Consider the following 18337-nt stretch of genomic DNA (forward strand, 5'->3'; position numbering starts at 1 on the left):
AGAGGTCATTATTCAAGCCTTTTCTTGATAAAGAAACCTTCGGGAGAAACCAGGACAATAATAAATCTCAAACCACTAAACAAATGGGTAAAGTACAAAAGATTCAAGATGGAGTCCATAAGGTCCACAATACCCCTCATAGACAAGGATATGGTGATATGCACTTTAGATTTGAAAAGTGCATACTATCTCGTCCCGATTCATGAATCCTTCCAGAGATATCTGAGGTTTGCCCTGAGAGTTCAGGGGAGCGTCCGTCACTACCAGTTTCGGTGTCTTCCCTTCGGTCTAGCTATAGCCCCAGGGTGTTTACCAAACTAATGGTAGAAGTGGTCGCCTATCTGAGAAATCGCGGCATCATAATTGTACCTTATTTAGACGACTTCCTGATAGTGGCCAATTCCAAAGATCAGCTCAGGGCCAATTGCCATATGTCGATCTCCTCACTGCAGAATCTAGGATGGATCATAAACTGGGAAAAGTCTAACCTGGTCACAGAGCCAAGGATAAAATTTCTGGAGGTCTTGCTAGACTCCCATCTGAGAGCATCTTTTTTTACCAGAAGAAAAACAGACGATGATGGTAGAAATGGTTCACCAGTTCGCAAGAGACCGCTGCTGTATCAGGGAAGAGATGAAGATTCTGGGCCTGATGACATCTTGCATCCCCTGCGTGAGGTGGAGTCAGTTCCTCTCTCGATAACTACAGAAAGCGGTCCTATCAACCTGGGACAGAATCAGCTCTTGCTGGACAAGGGAATGTCCCTATCCGCCCGGGTGAGGAATTCCCTGCGCTGGTGGACCATTCCGGGAAACCCCCAGATGGGAGTTCTGTGGATTCTCTCCCCGTGTGTCATCATCACCACTGACACAAGTCAGCTAAGCTGGGGCAGTCACGTGGAAGGGAGATACTTCCAAGGAGAGAGTTATACGCAGTGTGGAAAGTGCTTCTCCAAGTTCGTTCGCTGGTCAAAGGCAAGCATATAAAAGTTTTATCTGACAACACAAATGGCAGTGGCATTTCTGCATCACTGAACGGCAGGTCCAAAAGTCCAGAGGTCTGTCCATGGATGTAATCTCCACACTTCAAGCAAGTAGGAAACCAGTGACCTCCGCCATTTACAACAAAATATGGAAATAATTCTGCAGTTATTGTGGAGAGGCGCCAGTAGATACTACCCATCCAAGCATTCCTAAAATTCTTGACTTCCTGCAGTCAGTATTCAAGAAAGGCCTTAGACCCAGTACTTTGAGGGTCCAGATCTTGGCCCTTAGTGTATTCTTTGACTCTGTCCTTGCACCCTTGGATAGCTAGGTTTTCCAGAGCCGTACAGAGGCTGAAGCCTTTCATACGAAGGTCGGTTCCACCATGGGATCTTAATCTAGTCCTTAATGCCCTGTGTAAACGCCCATATGATTTGTCAGAGGATATAGATATTAGCAAGCTTTCATTCAAAACTGTCTTGGTTCCTATTACGTCAGCAAAAAGACTAGGGGAACTGCAAGCCCTGTCCATTCAGAACCCGTACTTACAAGTGTTTGAAGATCGTTTAGTTTTGAGACTTGACCCAGCTTTTCTCCCTAAGGTTGTCTCAAACTCAAACATAAATCAGGAAGTTGTTCTTCCTTCATTTTACCAACACCCTAGAAACCCAAAAGAAAGGGCCTATCATAACCTAAATGTTATGGAGACGGTTCTCAAATGCCTAGAAGCAACGGAGGGTTGGAGGCAGGCCAACATTTTTTTGTATAGTACGGGGGTCCAAATAAAGGTAGAAAGGCAGCAAAATCCGCTATTGCTAAGTGAATCAGATCAACGATAAGTCTAGCCTACGAAGCACAGGGAAGTTCTCCCCCCGGATGTTCTCAGAGCCCATTCTACTAGAGCTATGGCCACTTCATGGGCAGAAAGAGGGGGGCATCAGCGGACCAAATCTGCAGGGCCGCAACTTGGTCTAGTCTTAGTACCTTTTGTAGACATTATAAACTAGACGTAGTCTCAGGGCAGTTAGCCTTCGGTAGGAAGGTCCTTCATGCAGTAGTCCTGCCCTAGACTATCATGCTTTGGTACTTCTCCATGGTGCTGTCAGATGGTGAACTGGAAGACGGTAATTAGACCTACCGGCAATTGTATTTCCAGGAATCCATCCTGACAGCACTACTAGTTCCCTCCCTACTGCAAATATTCTATACTCGTGATGTAACGTTTGTATAAGATTGTTTAATAGTATTTCTTTGCATCCATCCAGATGTGGTACTTGGTAAAGACACTCAAGGGTGGTAAGGGAAGGGTCCTTTTAACCTCTAGTTGTTTCCTGTTCCAATGAGGGTAACAAGGACGTCCTCCATGGTGCTGTCAGGATGGATTCCTGGAAACACAATTACCGGTAGGTCTAATTACCGTTTTCAAAACACCTTGATTTACTCAGTATGGAATATGAGCAGCATGCATAGATTATTCATTTTTATCTAAGAAATGGTCTGCCACACTAAATGCACTTGGCCAAAAAATCAAGATCCACTGCTGGCAGCCCTCTTTGCAATTGCTAATGATGTCACTAATGATGCTCAATGGAAGACAAGTCCAGAAATGCAGGCCTTGGAAGCACACAGGCTGCTTACAGTTGCATCAGAAATGGTGCTATGTTGAAATATGGGGCAATGTCACATTTCCTCGTGAATAACTCTTCTTAGACCACCGATGTGGTCCCCTGACCAATCTCTGTTTATCATTGCATCCAAAAGAAAATCAGAATTCAACACTGAAGATGATATGCCTCCATTCCAGCCTTCATTGCCGGCTTGCTCTGCACCAGGATAGCCTTTGAAAGTGGTGGTGTGAGATCTTGATCATAGTCCAATGTCATGCAAACGCCTTCTAACACTGTTTAAACCCTTAGACTAGGTATGTCATGTCTAATTTTACTTGCAGTACAAAATGATCCAATGCAAGCCACTCTTAAAATCAGAATTATGTGGACCACGCCATGAAGAGACCTTAACAAAGTAACTCTACTCCAGTTCTGATTTTGGGATTATTGTGTCTGGTAGCTTAATATGGTAGCAGGACCTCTCTAGTCTTCTACTCTTCATTCCAGATACATTAACACCTAGTGCTAACGTCATTTCTCCTAAGAATCCCTGGAGCTGTTTTCCAACAAAGCAGCACCAAGCCGCAAATTGCTTGTACCACTCTAGGCAGCCTGCGTGGCATGAATGTGCGTCTCCAGGCTTGTCTTCCACCAAGCAAATCTGGGACATCACTGCCTGGCAGCTGCGAAGAGAGGTTGATGATGTGTGTGACCAAGTGCATTCAGCGTGGCAGAATATTCCTTGAGCAGCTATTAGTATCCTCATTGATAGCGTCCAAGGCTGTAAGTGTTTGTGATTCTGTTCATGACGCTCATGCTCATGCTAAATCAAGATATTTTGAAAAGTTTGTTTCATTTTTGTCATCATTTGCATATCACTAACATATCCATTGATCATATGATCGTCATACTGCCATTACTTTATCCTAATGGTGTTGCAATTTCAATGTTGAAAAGTGTATATAGTTACCATATTTTTCGGACTATATGACGCACTTTTTTCCTCCAAAAATGTGGAGGAAAAGGGGGGGTGCGTCTTATAGTCCGGTTGTACTGGCTCTGGCAGTGGTGGGGAAGTGGGGGTGCGGCATCGGCAGAGCAATGGGTCACAGAGGCAGGAGCCAGCTGCTGCAACTAACTCCTGTGCCCGCTGCTAAAGAGAAATTAATATTCACTGCATTCCACACCCATGGGCGTGGAGGGCAATGAATATTCATTTCTCTTTAATAGCATCTTGGTATGATTGGCCTCCAAGCCCGGTCCTAGTATGCATGGCCCCATCAGAAAACATTAAAAAAAAAAAATTACACTTACTGTCCTGGCGCTCCCATCGCAGTATCTTGTTCCGATACCTGCAGTTGCTTTATGCCTGTAAGGCATGGCAGGGATGTTACAAACTGCTTGCTAGCCGAAGGGCAGCTGCCAGAATACTCACTGCTCTGCACACCGGGACTGTGTGCGCAGAGAGCAGTGAGTATTTAGTAGCGCACAGTGTCAGCTGGAGCCTTCCTGCAGCTGCCGGGCAGTCACGTGTGCCGCTACTTAAGAGAAATGTAATTTTTTTTTTTTTTATGTTTTCTGGTGGGGCCATGCATAACAGGCTGGGATGAAGGCAATCATACCAGAATAAGGATGGGGCCATGCATACTAGAATGACATGGGGCCCCTGCATACCAGGATAACGATGGGGTCCTACATACCAGGATAGGGATGGGACCATGCATACTAGGATGAGATGAGGGCCCTGCATTCCAGGATAGGGATGAGGCCATACATATTAGGATAGGGGTGAGGGGGCCATGCATACCAGGATAGGGATGAGGGGGCCATGCATACCAGGGTAGGGATGAGGGGGCCATGCATACCAGGCTAGGGATGAGGGGCTATATGTATCAGAATGGGGATGAGGTAACCAGGAAAGGGGATATTAAGTACAAAATTGACCACATTTTTTGCTTCAATTTATTTTTTCCTAATTTCCTCCTCTAAAACCTGGGTGCGTCTTATGGTCCAGTGCGTCTTATGGTCCGAAAAATACGGTATATATCAAAATAAAAGTAGTTAACTACATTACAGGGGTAATCCAATGGCACAAATGTTAGCTGTGTTATTAAATAATTATTATTTATTGGCACTAGGCTTGATCTCAAGCCATGGAGACTTGATAGATGAATGCTCTGTAGGATGTTCTATTTTGCCTAGATAGGTCCACCAGGGTCTTGTCTGTCATTATATTCAAAGTATCAAGCCATTGGGTTGCTGGTCTTCCTTTTTGATTTGTTTCTTCTATTAAATAAAGAAACTTCATAACTGCACAGATCATAGTCACGAAATGTGGAAAGTTTAAGATAATGGAGTTTTCCAAGCAACCCGCCCATTCCCATGAAAAAACGATTTGGCTGTCCCAGTGAAGAGTCATTAAACTCCTTGTTACATTTGTTTTCTTTTCTTAGCTCCCATTCATTTTTCCTGCAGCCATCCTTGTGGTTTGTTATTATTGACATCCTGAACTTCTTGCCAGCTCTCCCTACTTGCCCCTAGACTACATTTTCCAAAAGGTTGAGTTGTATCTGTCCCACACACTTCCTACCATTAGTGTCTGCCCACTTCACATACAAAACACCTTCCTGAGACTTCTATACAGTTTTAAGATGGATACATCACTGAACGTACAGTTTTCTCCTTCTTAATATCCCACTTTACCTAGGATGTGTTAACTGGAAACTTTCATGCAGTCAGTAATTTTACATGGGCTGACAATGGCTGGCACAGTGTACTGTAGGGGGAAATTACTCACATAATGTAATAATTTATTCCATTGTAATCCAGCCCTGTGAGTCTCTTAGCATCATCGCTTCAGGACATAGTCACAAATAGATAACGCTAACTTGTTTTAGTATGGAGCCTACAATCTGCTCTCCTTCCCTCCCTGTGCACATCCCCAGTCACTGTAAACTTGCTGAAGATCACAGGCCTAGTGATGGGTCATTCGCGAATGATCCGAGACAAAGAGCTGGCTCCCTGCTGTGAATCATGGGAGCCGGCACCCCAGTGAGAGCCACTAAATTCACTGAATGACTCACTGGGCTTAAAATCCTGGTGTTCAGCAGACGTATCCGCCCACCTGAGCAAGACTCCACCCACTCACCAATTGGTTACTAGCAAGTGGGTGGAGTTTTTGCCATAGTTGAGTGGGGTTTCGGGTGCATTACGTCAGCATAAATATGTGTTCACATATTGTAAATGTGCAAATTGCCTCTTCAGAGAGATAGAGGACTTAAACTCTATAGTGCCACCTGTTGGTAGTAGCGATCCTACAAGTCACAATCAACCCTTTAACAAGTCTTGTAATATGACTTTGGGTAAAAGCCAAATCAATGTATGGAGGGGGCGGTTGCCTGGTATGTTAATGCACAGCAAAACACTTGTATGCGGCGCTGTTCACACTAAGGCCATGCACAGCATCCAGGCCAGCCTAGTAGTGACACCCTTCTATTAGCTCAGGCGGGCTGGCCCAGCGCTATCAAAATGCATGCCATGTGAACAGACGCCGCAGTTTACAAGACCAGATGGGCCCAACTGCACCCTGAATAATAAGTGAAAAAAAACACATTAAAAAATACATTAATAATGTGGAGTATTAGCTGATATTTTGGCCAAAATACGTGAGCCCGTAACCTACGTCAAAGATCTCCACGCTTACGGGTACCTAACACTAATCCTAAGACTAATACAGCACAAAAAGAGGACTTGAAAGTCCACCAATAATGTGAAACAGCAAAAAGAGCAAAGAGGTTTACCCGTATAGGCCTCAAGACAAATGCACTATCAGGGTGCAGTGGACCCATATAGTTAAGATGGCAACACAGGTGCATGAATACCGATATAAAAAAACCGCTCACAGCCTACCAATGTATGGAGGGGGCGGTTGCCTGGTATGTTAATGCACAGCAAAACACTTGTATGCGGCGCTGTTCACACTAAGGCCATGCACAGCATCCAGGCCAGCCTAGTAGTGACACCCTTCTATTAGCTCAGGCGGGCTGGCCCAGCGCTATCAAAATGCATGCCATGTGAACAGACGCCGCAGTTTACAAGACCAGATGGGCCCAACTGCACCCTGAATAATAAGTGCAAAAAACACATTAAAAAATACATTAATAATGTGGAGTATTAGCTGATATTTTGGCCAAAATACGTGAGCCCGTAACCTACGTCAAAGATCTCCACGCTTGTACCCGTAAGCGTGGAGATTTTTGACGTAGGTTACGGGCTCACGTATTTTGGCCAAAATATCAGCTAATACTCCACATTATTAATGTATTTTTTAATGTGTTTTTTGCACTTATTATTCAGGGTGCAGTTGGGCCCATCTGGTCTTGTAAACTGCGGCGTCTGTTCACATGGCATGCATTTTGATAGCGCTGGCCAGCCCGCCTGAGCTAATAGAAGGGTGTCACTACTAGGCTGGCCTGGATGCTGTGCATGGCCTTAGTGTGAACAGCGCCGCATACAAGTGTTTTGCTGTGCATTAACATACCAGGCAACCGCCCCCTCCATACATTGGTAGGCTGTGAGCGGTTGTTTTATATCGGTATTCATGCACCTGTGTTGCCATCTTAACTATATGGGTCCACTGCACCCTGATAGTGCATTTGTCTGGAGGCCTATACGGGTAAACCTCTTTGCTCTTTTTGCTGTTTCACATTATTGGTGGACTTTCAAGTCCTCTTTTTGTGCTGTATTAGTAAAAGCCAAATCAGAACAACAGGTGGTGCTATAGAGTTCAAGTCCTCTTTCTCTCTGAAGACGCAATTTGCATATTAAATTTCCCAGAGGAGCATTGTACGGCGAATAAGCCTTCTTACCTTGACAAGCCAGAGCTGGTATGCCACTCTGCACAAGGAGAAACCTTACCACATATTGTGAACACATATTTAATAGGGATCCATTTAGGATCCAAAAAGAGCCGACTCTTTTTGGTGAGCGAAGCCATGAGAGCCGGGTCACCAAAAAGAGGCGGTCTGCCCATCACTACACAGGCCACGTCCCTATGACATCATCATTCAGAGCTCACTGCAAAGCTACTGGCTGAGCAAATCAGAGCCAGGAAATCTCTGTAGCAGGAAGTAAAGAGCTGGAGCTCACATCATCACTTGACAGTTCAGGAACAGAGCCGTATTTTAACACCAAGTAAATTATGAAGTTTCTTTATTTCTGATAGGCCTTACAATGCTTTACTTGTCTGTGAGCCCAGAAAAGCGCCTTTAGATGGGAAGCGGCATCAAACCCTTGAGCATTACAGAGGGCTAAATCTGTGGAGGCATGTTACAACTTACTTAAAGACCTCCGAACTTTCTTGCTAGTTTAAAAAAATGAATGGCTTTTAGCCACAAGATTACCTCTGTAATCTAGTATATATGATCTTCGGAACCAAAAAATGGCCATACACATTCAAGTTGACTGAAGACAAGATCAGCTAATTATTCAATGAGGAAGCCTACAGCTCACAGATTGTAGACCACATCCAGTTTTAGGAGCACTAAGGTTTGAATGTGATGTCACTTTCCATATTATTAATTCCCTCTCATTATATTGCAGTTTTGCAGTCTTGTGCTGGTACGTCTTGTCTGGTCAGGAGCCTTATAAAAGTAAGTCCCGGACATTGCTATTGCTATACTTTTTACAAAATCAGCTATGGTTCAAGATTCTTACTACCATACGAAAACCCTCAGGGGTTAAATCATCAATAGCTTGGATTCCCCACTTCATAAAACATAACCTTTAGGTTATTTGCCCACGTTAGCGTTTTTAAACACTCAGAAAACCGGACTCCTTCCCAGAAAACGCGCGTATTTTATGCGTTTTTTCCGTGCGGTTTCTGGGAACATTGGAAATTGCTAAAAATGCGGACCTATGCAGAAATTAATGAGCATGCTGCGTTTTTAGCTGCTAAGCGTTTTCTGAGCGTTTAAAAATGCATGCATTGGCACAAAAAGCCAAAAATGCATTAAATTTAATGGGAAGCTTCTTTTAAGTGTTTCTGAAGCGTCTGAGCCGGCACAAACGCTGCGGAAACGCTTAAAAAAACGCAACTTGGGCACACAGCCTAAATCAGTCATTAAAACCTGAGAAAACACAATAGACATGATAACAAACAAAGTAGTGCTCGGGCAAATCAGTGCTCATTAAAAAATGGTTTGGTCTCACCACTAATAACGTTATCAGTGGTGAGACCAAACCATTTTTTAATGAGCACTGATTTGCCAGAGCACTACTTTGTTAGTTATTGTGTCTATTGTATTGCTATACTTTTTACTCTACAAATATCAAAAACTGACCGTCACATCCAAACATAGTGTGAACAGGTGCTTAACCTAGAGTCACCAACTCATATACATTCAAGCAAAAAAGGAAGCACACTAACGTCATAACATGCAAATATGAAAAATGAATTGCATTACTGCATTAGAAATATGAAAAATTGAGAAAGTTTAGCGCATAAAATGGCCAAGTTATGTGTACCTGGAAGCCACGTTATGGGATTTCTCGTTTTCCAGGTCCCTGCCTATGCCAATCCTCACTAAAACTGAATGGGAACCTATGAAAAATCCTCTGTTTAACCTGTTAGCCACAGGCGTTTTTAATCAAAGCAGGGCCACTTCCCCTCCACAGAGATATAGACTTCAGTCTAAACAGAGGATTTTTCATAGGTTCCATTTCAGATGGAGACTTCAGTCTTAGTGAGGATTGGCATAGACAGGGACCTGGAAAACGAGAAATGCCTTAACGTGGCTTCCAGGTACACATAACTTGGCCATTTTATGCGCTAAACTTTCTCAATTTTTCATATTTCTAATGCAGTAATGCAATTCATTTTTCATATTTGCATGTTATGGCGCTACAGTGTGCTTCCTTTTTTGCTTGAATATACTTTTTACTCTGTTAGGCTTCATGATTCCTGGAAACGTCTCTAAGCTCATTGCTTGTGTTCTTCTTTTGTCTGGGTTGCATCAGTTTTGACAATCATTCTGCATCATCTCGGATTTTCCACATACACAATTCAGAGAATAGGACTGCTTGAAAGTAATGGTGTTCCTTATCTGTTCAATGGTCACCTTTAACAATCTTGTTTTTCATCCATTGTGGTTTGGGACTCCAGCCATTTTTTAAATCAGAATGGGTGCTGATGGTGATATTAACACCTTCACCCCTCAAGCCTGTTTTTACCTTCATGACAAGCCAAATTTTACAATTCTGACCACTGTCAATTTATGAGGTAATAACTCTGGAACACTTCAACGCATCCCACTGATTCTGATATTTTTTTTTTCTGACATATTGTACTTCATCATAGTGGTAACATTTGTGCAATGTGACTTGCATTTATTTGGGAAAAAAATGGAAATTTGGCGAAAATTTCACAATTTTCAAACTTTTTCTATGCCCTTAAACTAAAGAGATATGTCACAAAAAATAGTTAATAAATAACATTTCCCACATGTTTACTTTACATCAGCACAATTTTTGAAACATAAATTTTTTTGTTAGGAAGTTAGAAGGGTTAAAAGTTGACCAGCGATTCCTCATTTATGCAACAAAATTTGCAAAACCAATTTTTTAGGGACCCCCTCACATTTGAAGCGACTTTGAGGGGCCTATATGGCACAAAATACCCAAAAGTGACACCATTCTAAAAACTGCACCCCTCAAGGTGCTCAAACCAACATTTATGAAGTTTATTAACCCTTCAGGTTCTTCACAGGAATTAATGCAATGTGGAAGGGAAAAAATTAACATTTTACTTTTTTTCACAGAAAATTTACTTTAGCCCTAAATGTTTTATTATTACAAGGGTAACAAAAGAAAATGGATCCCAGAACTGTTTTTCCTGAGTACGCCAATACCCCATATGTGGGAGAAAACTACTATTTGTATGCATTGCCGAACTGATATGCTTAAACAGTAGAAACCCACCCACAAATAACCACATTTTGGAAACTAGACCTCTCAAGGAATATATCTTAAACTTTCTGGTACTTCACAGAGGTTTATAATGTTAAGCTGTAAAAATAAAAAATCATACTTGTCCCACAAAATTTTCTTTTTATCCCCAATTTTTTAATTTTCATTAGGGTAATAGGAGAAATGTGTTGTGCAATTTCTACTGATACCCCATATGTGGGGGAAAACTACTGTTTGGGAGCACGGCAGGGCTCGAAAAGGGAAGGATTGACTTTTTGAACGCAAAATTATCTGGAATCATTAGTGGACTCCATGTCACATTTGTAGAGCCTCTGATTTGCCTAAACAATGGAAACCCCCACAAGTGATGCCATTTTGGAAACTAGACCCCTCAAGGAATTTACCTAGACGTGTGGTGAGCACCTTGAACCTCAAGGTGCTTCACAGAAGTTTATAATGTTGAACTGTGAAAATAAGATACATTTTTCCCACAAAAATGGTGTTTTTTCCCCCAAATGTTTCATTTTCACAAGGATAACAGGAGAAAATGGACCATACAATTTGTTGTGCAATTTCTCCTGTATACCCCATATGTGGTCAAAAACTACTTTAGAGGCATGGTGAAGTGCAAAGCTCAGGAGGAAAATAGCTCCATATTGGAGTTCATAATCCCCACAAACTTTTAATTCAGTAAAAAGTTTATTTCTTTATCGCTTCATTGGGGGACACAGGTAACAACGGGTGTATGCTGCTGTCGCTAGGAGGCTGACACTAGGCAAAAAAAGGAAAAAGGCTCCTCCTAAGCAGTATACACCCACTGACAGACACAAAGCAACTCAGTTTTAGCTTAGTGTCTGTAGTAGGCGGACCTGGATCTGATCCCAGATCTGCAGTTTTTTCCTTTACAGGTTCCCTGTTTTGTGTGTATTAATCTTTTCCCTTTGTCTTTCAGATTCATCTTTCTAGTGTAACAGGGTGTAAAGCCTCACCCTGTTTTCCCACACGTATGCGACCGAGAGAGCAGTGTGGTGTCACCCACATTGCCCACTCTCGGACCTGCAGGCAGGTCTTTATCCTCTGTCACCCTGACCGGTGCTTCAGGGCGATTCCCGGTGGCCAGTACTTGCCTTATCCCCACCTCACCCCTCTCCTCGGAGAGGGCTGAGAGGATGACGGTGGTCACCAGCGGTGGCTTCCCCCCTTTTTGTAAGGGGTTAATACTGTCTTCTGCACTGTCTGGAGACAGTGCAAGAATGAGGATCCCCAATGCCAGTAACCCCCACCAATCCGAGGGTTCCTGATGTGATCCTCAGCGGTGAAGAGGACTAGTGGACTCACCTGTAGGTAGATATGTTTCCTCCCCAAGCAGCGCAGGCAGGACTTGTCCTCATTCCTGTCCTTTAACAGAGACAGGGCACCCCCAGCAGCAGTGGTTCCTTGTCCCTCTCCTTCACTGACAGCACCGCGCATGCAGACTCCTTTTCTTTTAGCCCTCTTTGAGCTATGGCCATTCTCCGCTGTCGGGGCGACCCCAGCAGCAGCAGCTACATGCCCTTTCCTTCCCTGGCACCGCACATGCAGAGATATCAGATTTTGCATCATCTTCAGCTGGCCCTCTTGTCTGCATGAGACAAGAAAACCGTCTCCCTGGACCGACCATTACTTCTGCCTCTCAAGGTGAGGCAATCTCTGACTTGGTGCTCACTATCCGCCTCAGTCCTGCATGGGAGGTCTTTTCTCCCTCTCCGGTGGCAGGTCAGCACCACCGACACCAGTGTCCTTGGTTAGGGAGCGGTCTTCTTTCATCACATAGTGCAGGGTCGCTGGGACGCTCAGGAAGTCCTTCTCCCCATCAATCTCTTGAAGATCAGAGCAGTCTTTCTTGCCCTTCTCTGCTGGCAGTCCCTCCTCGCAGGCAAGCCAGTCTGCATTCAAATGGACAGTGCCACGGCTGTGACTTACATAAACCACCAAGGCAGGACTCGCACCAAACAGTTTATGACAGAGGTGACAAAGATTCTGTGATGGGCGGAACGTCATGTCCCTGCCATATCAGCCGTTCACTTTCCGGGGGTGGAAAATTGGGCAGCCGATTTTCTGAGTTGTCATGGTCTTGCATCATGTGGTCTCTCAACCCCGCCATCTTCAACCAAATATGTCAGAGATGGGGCACTCCGAACATCGACCTAATGGCATCTCGGATGAACCACAAGGTTCCTCAGTTCGTAGCCAGGTCTCGGGATCCGATGGCCATTGGTCGCGATGCCCTAGTGATCCCATGGTCCCAATTTCAGCTGCCTTATCTTTCTCCTCCTCTCCCCATGATTCCGAGAGTCGTAAAGAAGATAAAGGCAGAAGGGATTCCCGTTCTTTTGATAGCTCCAGACTGGCCAAGACGGACCTGGTATGCGGAGTTAGTGAACATGCTCATGGACTTTCCCTGGAGGCTTCCAGACCGGCTATATCTTCTCTCACAAGGCCCCCTCTTCCACCCGAGTTCTCAGTCTCTGAGTTTAACGGCATGGCAGTTGAGGCCTCAGTCCTGAAGGAAGCTGGTTTTTCTCACAAGGTCATCCAGCCTATGATTAGGGCGAGAAAACCAGCATCCTCAGGCATCTACCACAGATGTTGGAAGGCCTTCTTCCGGTGGTGTAAGGAGAACAGTTGTTTCCAATGTGCTTTTCCCTTCCTTCCGTCTTTGGTTTTCTTCAAGCGGGTCTCGACTCAGGCCTTTCGCTCGGTACCCTTAAAGGTCAGGTGTCCGCTCTGTCAGTTCTCTTCCAGAAAGAACTGGCTTCTCGTTCCCAGGTGAAGACTTTTTTCTTCAGGATGTCTCCAACCTGGCGCCACCTTACCATCCTCCGGTAGATCCATGGGATCTCAATCTCGTTCTCGGCGCTCTTCAGCGCGCGCCCTTTGAGCCCATCCAGAATATCTCGTTTTCTCTCCTGTCATGGAAAGTGGCCTTCCTAATCCCCCTTACGTCTATCAGGAGGGTTTCCGAGCTAGCAGCATTGTCTTGTTCTCCTTTCCTGATCCTGCACCAGGACAAAGTAGTCCTCCGACCTGTTCCTCCCTTTCTGCCCAAGGTAGTTTCTGCTTTTCACATCAATGAAGACATTGTCCTCTCTTCTCTTTGTCCTCCTCCAGTTCATCCCCTGGAAAATCCCTCCACAAGCTGGACTTGGTCAGAGCTGTTCGAGTCTACCTTTCTAGGACTGCTTCCTTTCGTCAGTCTGATTCCCTGTTTGTCACCTCTGAAGGTCATCGAAAGGGGCTCCCAGCTTCTAAGTTCACTATTGCTCTTTGGATTCGTTCGGCGATAATGGAGGCATACCGCGTTCAGGACAAACAGCCTCCTTCGGGAGTGATGGCTCACTCCACCCTGGCCGTGGGGGCTTCCTAGGTTGTTCGTCACCAGGCTTCAGCTTTGCAGATCTGCAAGGCTGCAACCTGGTCGTCCTTACAGTCCTTTACGAGGTTTTACAGAGTTAATACCCACACCTTGGCTGATGCAGGCCTGGGTAGGAAGGTATTGCAGGCGGTGTCCCACCGGCCGACCTAAGTCCGTTTTTTCTGTACAAATTCTTTTTCCTTTTCCCACCCTTGGGATGGCTTTTGGATGTCCCATGGTTACCTGTGTCCCCCAATGAAGTGATAAAGAAAGAGTGATTTTTGGTACTTACCGTAAAATCTCTTTCTTGGAGCCTTCATTGGGGGACACAGCACCCTCCCTGGATGTTTGTACCGTTGTTGGCCTATGTGCCGTTGTTTTGGGTTGGTACATATGTTGATCTTCTGGTTCTTTCTCTTTCTTCTTTAACACCAACTGAGTTGCTTTGTGCCTGTCGGTGGGTGTATACTGCTGAGGAGGAGCTATTTTCCTTTTTTTGCCTAGTGTCAGCCTCCTAGCGACAGCAGCATGCACCTATTGTTACCTGCGTCCCCCAATGAAGACTCCAATAAAGAGATTTTACTGTAAGTACCAAAAATCTTTTTGACTGGTGGTCTACCTCATTGAACTGTTCAACATCTGGAACTGGTCAACCAAAGTCATCGGTAACATCGGTCTGCAAGACCATATCGCCCCTTAATTCACACATCCAGATAGGACCTGCATTTTCATGTAACATGCCAGGACACAAGAGACGAGTACATCGCCCATGGCTACCGCCCTGCGTCACGTTATAAAATCATCAGAACACCGGTGCTAAAGCAACGGTTGGGGGGCAAGAAAAGATGAGTAAATTGCTCAACAATTGTATAACTGATCATATGGAATTTTGGAATTTTGCTTAAAACGTTCATTTTCTTAAGGGCCGGCACATGGCTTGACGAAGTATTCAATAATATTGCTTCAATAGTGTCAATGGTACACCTTTTTACTAAGAATATTTATTTTCATATTTTAGATGCAAACAGTGAATTGATTAAAGTTCTGGTTCCGCGGAACCATCGACCAGATATGAATCTTCTCAGTCGGACAACATGTCAGAAGAACGTTCCTGAAGCTATGCAACTGATACAGGAGTGTTGGGATGCTGATCCGGGCAAAAGACCCAGCTTCTCCAGTAAGGATTCATACGACTGGAGATGGATGAATTTATTTAAGTGGAACTTATTTCTACTTGAATTTAACCAAAATCCATATTTTCAGAATACAGATATTTTTGTATTTCGCTCTGCAAAAATGTAGCAAAATTGTAACTAGTCGGCTTATATTTTGCTAAGCTATAAAAGGACAGTAAAACGTTAGCAAATAAAAGAAATACTAATGCTGACCTGACCACTCAACTCTCCAGCCATCTCTGATGCTCACTTCAACCTGTCATCTCTATTTACCCCTGCCGTATGCTGAAACATTGGGCCTCTTCAAGTTTGGCCAGGACATCCTGGACATCAATAAGTTGTGACCAGGTCAGTATCGTCCCTGTGCATGCTCGTCTTAAGGTCGCAACGCATGTCATGACATCACAACTTTACCATAAGCAGGGATGTCTCTTGCCTGATTACAGTGGAAGGCCCGGCTTAGCATGGAGAGGCCCTGGCTTTCAGTGCCTGATGGTAGTAAGAAGAGGCCCAAAAGATGAGTGGTGAGGTGAGTATTAGTTATTTTTTCTTACATCTTACATTTATTATGCTCTGAAGTCTTCAGAAACCCCAGAGATTAAGAAGGGACATTAAATTTTTCATACAAATCGAAATTCCTGGTAAAATCTGCACTGTTTGGTGAATTCACCATGTCAACATCAGTCTGTTACTGATGTGTGATGAAATAACCTGCGGTAAGAACCAACCCATATCTATGCTTTACTGATGGGCAATTAACAGTGAGCAGGCTCCTGCTGCCCTAAACATAGGCAACCTATCACCTATCCACAGGATGTGCACTAGAAGCAGGTACCCAACGACATCTCTAGTGCCTAGTCTCACAGCCTTAGGATTGCAGAAGTTGCCTGGCATATGTAGCTCTCTTTATGAAAAATGGGGCCCATTGATGAGACCTTCATATATCAAAATAGAAATGTCCAAGATGGGACTACCACCACTTGAAATACTGACTGGTGCCCATGTTGCAAAGAGCTATTACTTATTCTATTTTGCACTACTGTATCTGTAGTGTTTCCAAGAAACACAAGGTTCCTTCTAGCCAATGTGTCTTTGGTGGTCACGAATTAGCCTAGCTTTGATAGGGCTTTGTAACTTATGGCAAATGTCTGTGTTTCATAGAAATTATTGAACAGACCAGAGATATGAACAAGGCCTACACTGCTGAGATCCAGGATGAAATTGATAACGTCTTGGTTCAACTTCGAAAACCTACCAGTAACGCTTCACATTCCCAGGTACAGGATATATTACTCAAATGTCATATGTATCACAAACTATGTACGATTAGTCTTGATTGAAAATGTTTTACCATTTTGGGTCTACAGCTTCTGTACAGACATAAGCATCTCCATGGTAACAGACTACAAACAAACCTTGTGCAGTCAGCTCCTCCCATACAACCCTCAATTCTTCCCATCCAACCTGCTTATAGTTGGTTAGAAAGAAGTAGAGTGCTGATGGAACAGCGTTTCCTTGTAGACTGTTTCCACCAGCTGTAGACAATTGATTTCCTACAATTTTCTTCTTGGTATTGTTCCTACAGAATACGGACAGCCCTCATGGTGGCGTAGAGATGAATCCTTGTATCCCAGGTGAGTGACTATGGTGTATCACTCATTCTCATCATTTGTCATATCATGTGTTAAAGGTAGAAATGATCGAATCTTCCCAGATTCAAATTTTGCAGTTAAGAGTTAATTTATTCCATGCAAATTATATATTCCTTATGATACTATTATCTATACTCAATCCAGACCTAAAAGCATAATATAGGTGGGGTGTTAAAAAAAAAAATACTCACTTGTCCCTTTGCCGTCCCTCTTTTCCACCGTCTCCCACTGCATGACATCCTATTTGTCCTTTACTTTGCTATGAATAGGCCTTAGATGCAAGGTTGCATTTCATGCGTCGCTCGAGACCTACTCAGTGCCTCAAGTGACTCACTTGATAATGCATGATATTATAGGATGTGCTCTGACAGGGCATGGAGGGAAGAAGAGGTGGGACTGAGTGGATTACCTGATGGCATTGTGCAGTGGCAGGACAGGTGAGTTTTGAGGTATTATTTTTTTACACCTTTCCAGGTTGCCATTTCCCTTGAATTTAAAGGTGAGGTCTGCTTTGGCAACAATTTTTTCTTACTGAAACTCATGCAAGTGGGGCTAAAGATCATTTTTGCAATTGGGTTGCATTACAAATTTTGCACCATTTGCCTTCTTTAGCCGCTGGACTACACGGTCTGTTGCTGTCTGCAGAATGTGTTAACACGTTCGCCACATTTTCCTTATTTTATTAGATTTGTTGGACACCTGATTTCGTGGCACTTACTATTATATACTGTAGGTATGACAGATTCTCCTTCTGCCCGTGTTACTGCAGATTTCCTCACTGACTGCACAGCTCTCCAGTTCACACAATGGCTGCTGATGGATGATCATGTGATTACACCTCCTCTAATAGAAAAGCAGTTTTCTCATGTGAGGTTTGCAGTTGGAAAATGCTGATGGACAGGTCTGTAATACAGCGGCTATAGGAGGCAAACGGTGAAAAAATTCTAATAAAACCTAATTGCAAAAATGAATTTTAGCTCAATTTCTGTGCATTTAAGTAAGAAAAAAATTTTCCACAAACCCCTTAAAATTGGAAGTGGACACATTTGCTCATTTCTAGTCAAAGATAACCAAAATGTAACTTCTTGAATTATTCTCCAGATACCAATTCCATCAACATAAGTATCTTCAGAGAAATTTTTATGCAAGCTGAAAAGGAAGCAGCACAGGTGAGTGTGATGTATGTTACATGTGATTGTGTATGATAGTACATCATGATGTAGGCAGACCGCGCCTTGTGCTGCAGCTGTCAGCCTGGTGACTGCTACATCTGAATTAGTTGTATTTGCAACTATTACGTTTATGGTTAAGTGGAGAAATCTATAATATTCTAATTAATGAGTCTGAATCTTGTGATTGCTTTCAGGTCCCACCCAGCTCTGTTACCCCTGAACCCTCCACTCAGGACACTGTGGATGCAGAAGGTAGGTGCTTTGTTCCACGATTTCTTGTGTGGCTTTTCATACTTTCCGTGGATACACTTGTACGAGGGTTGTTTTTTTTTTTTTTTTTGAAATGCGAGCTGTAGTTATTATTTTTATTTTGGAATCCCATACAAATT

General features: G+C 43.7%; 1 protein-coding gene across 3 annotated transcripts in view; it reads left to right on the forward strand.

Moving 5' to 3' along the window:
• Window positions 1–18337, forward strand: part of LOC141083076 (receptor-interacting serine/threonine-protein kinase 4-like) — a 74744-nt gene that overhangs the window by 45609 nt on the left and 10798 nt on the right. For 2 of the 3 annotated variants that reach the window (XR_012230643.1, XM_073567247.1), the window contains exons 4-9: window positions 8192–8241; window positions 14968–15126; window positions 16286–16401; window positions 16710–16758; window positions 17878–17945; window positions 18143–18200. Coding sequence is in view for 2 of the 3 variants with exons in the window: in XM_073567247.1 (XP_073423348.1) it covers window positions 8192–8241; window positions 14968–15126; window positions 16286–16401; window positions 16710–16758; window positions 17878–17945; window positions 18143–18200 (500 nt within the window). In the remaining variant the exon portion in view is untranslated. The remainder of the gene's footprint in view (window positions 1–8191; window positions 8242–14967; window positions 15127–16285; window positions 16402–16709; window positions 16759–17877; window positions 17946–18142; window positions 18201–18337) is intronic. The other variant, XM_073567249.1, reaches the window with a different exon arrangement.

The sequence above is a fragment of the Dendrobates tinctorius genome, unplaced genomic scaffold (assembly GCF_039654945.1).
Source record: "Dendrobates tinctorius isolate UK_male_01 unplaced genomic scaffold, ASM3965494v1 ptg000019l, whole genome shotgun sequence".
Taxonomy (NCBI): domain Eukaryota; kingdom Metazoa; phylum Chordata; class Amphibia; order Anura; family Dendrobatidae; genus Dendrobates; species Dendrobates tinctorius.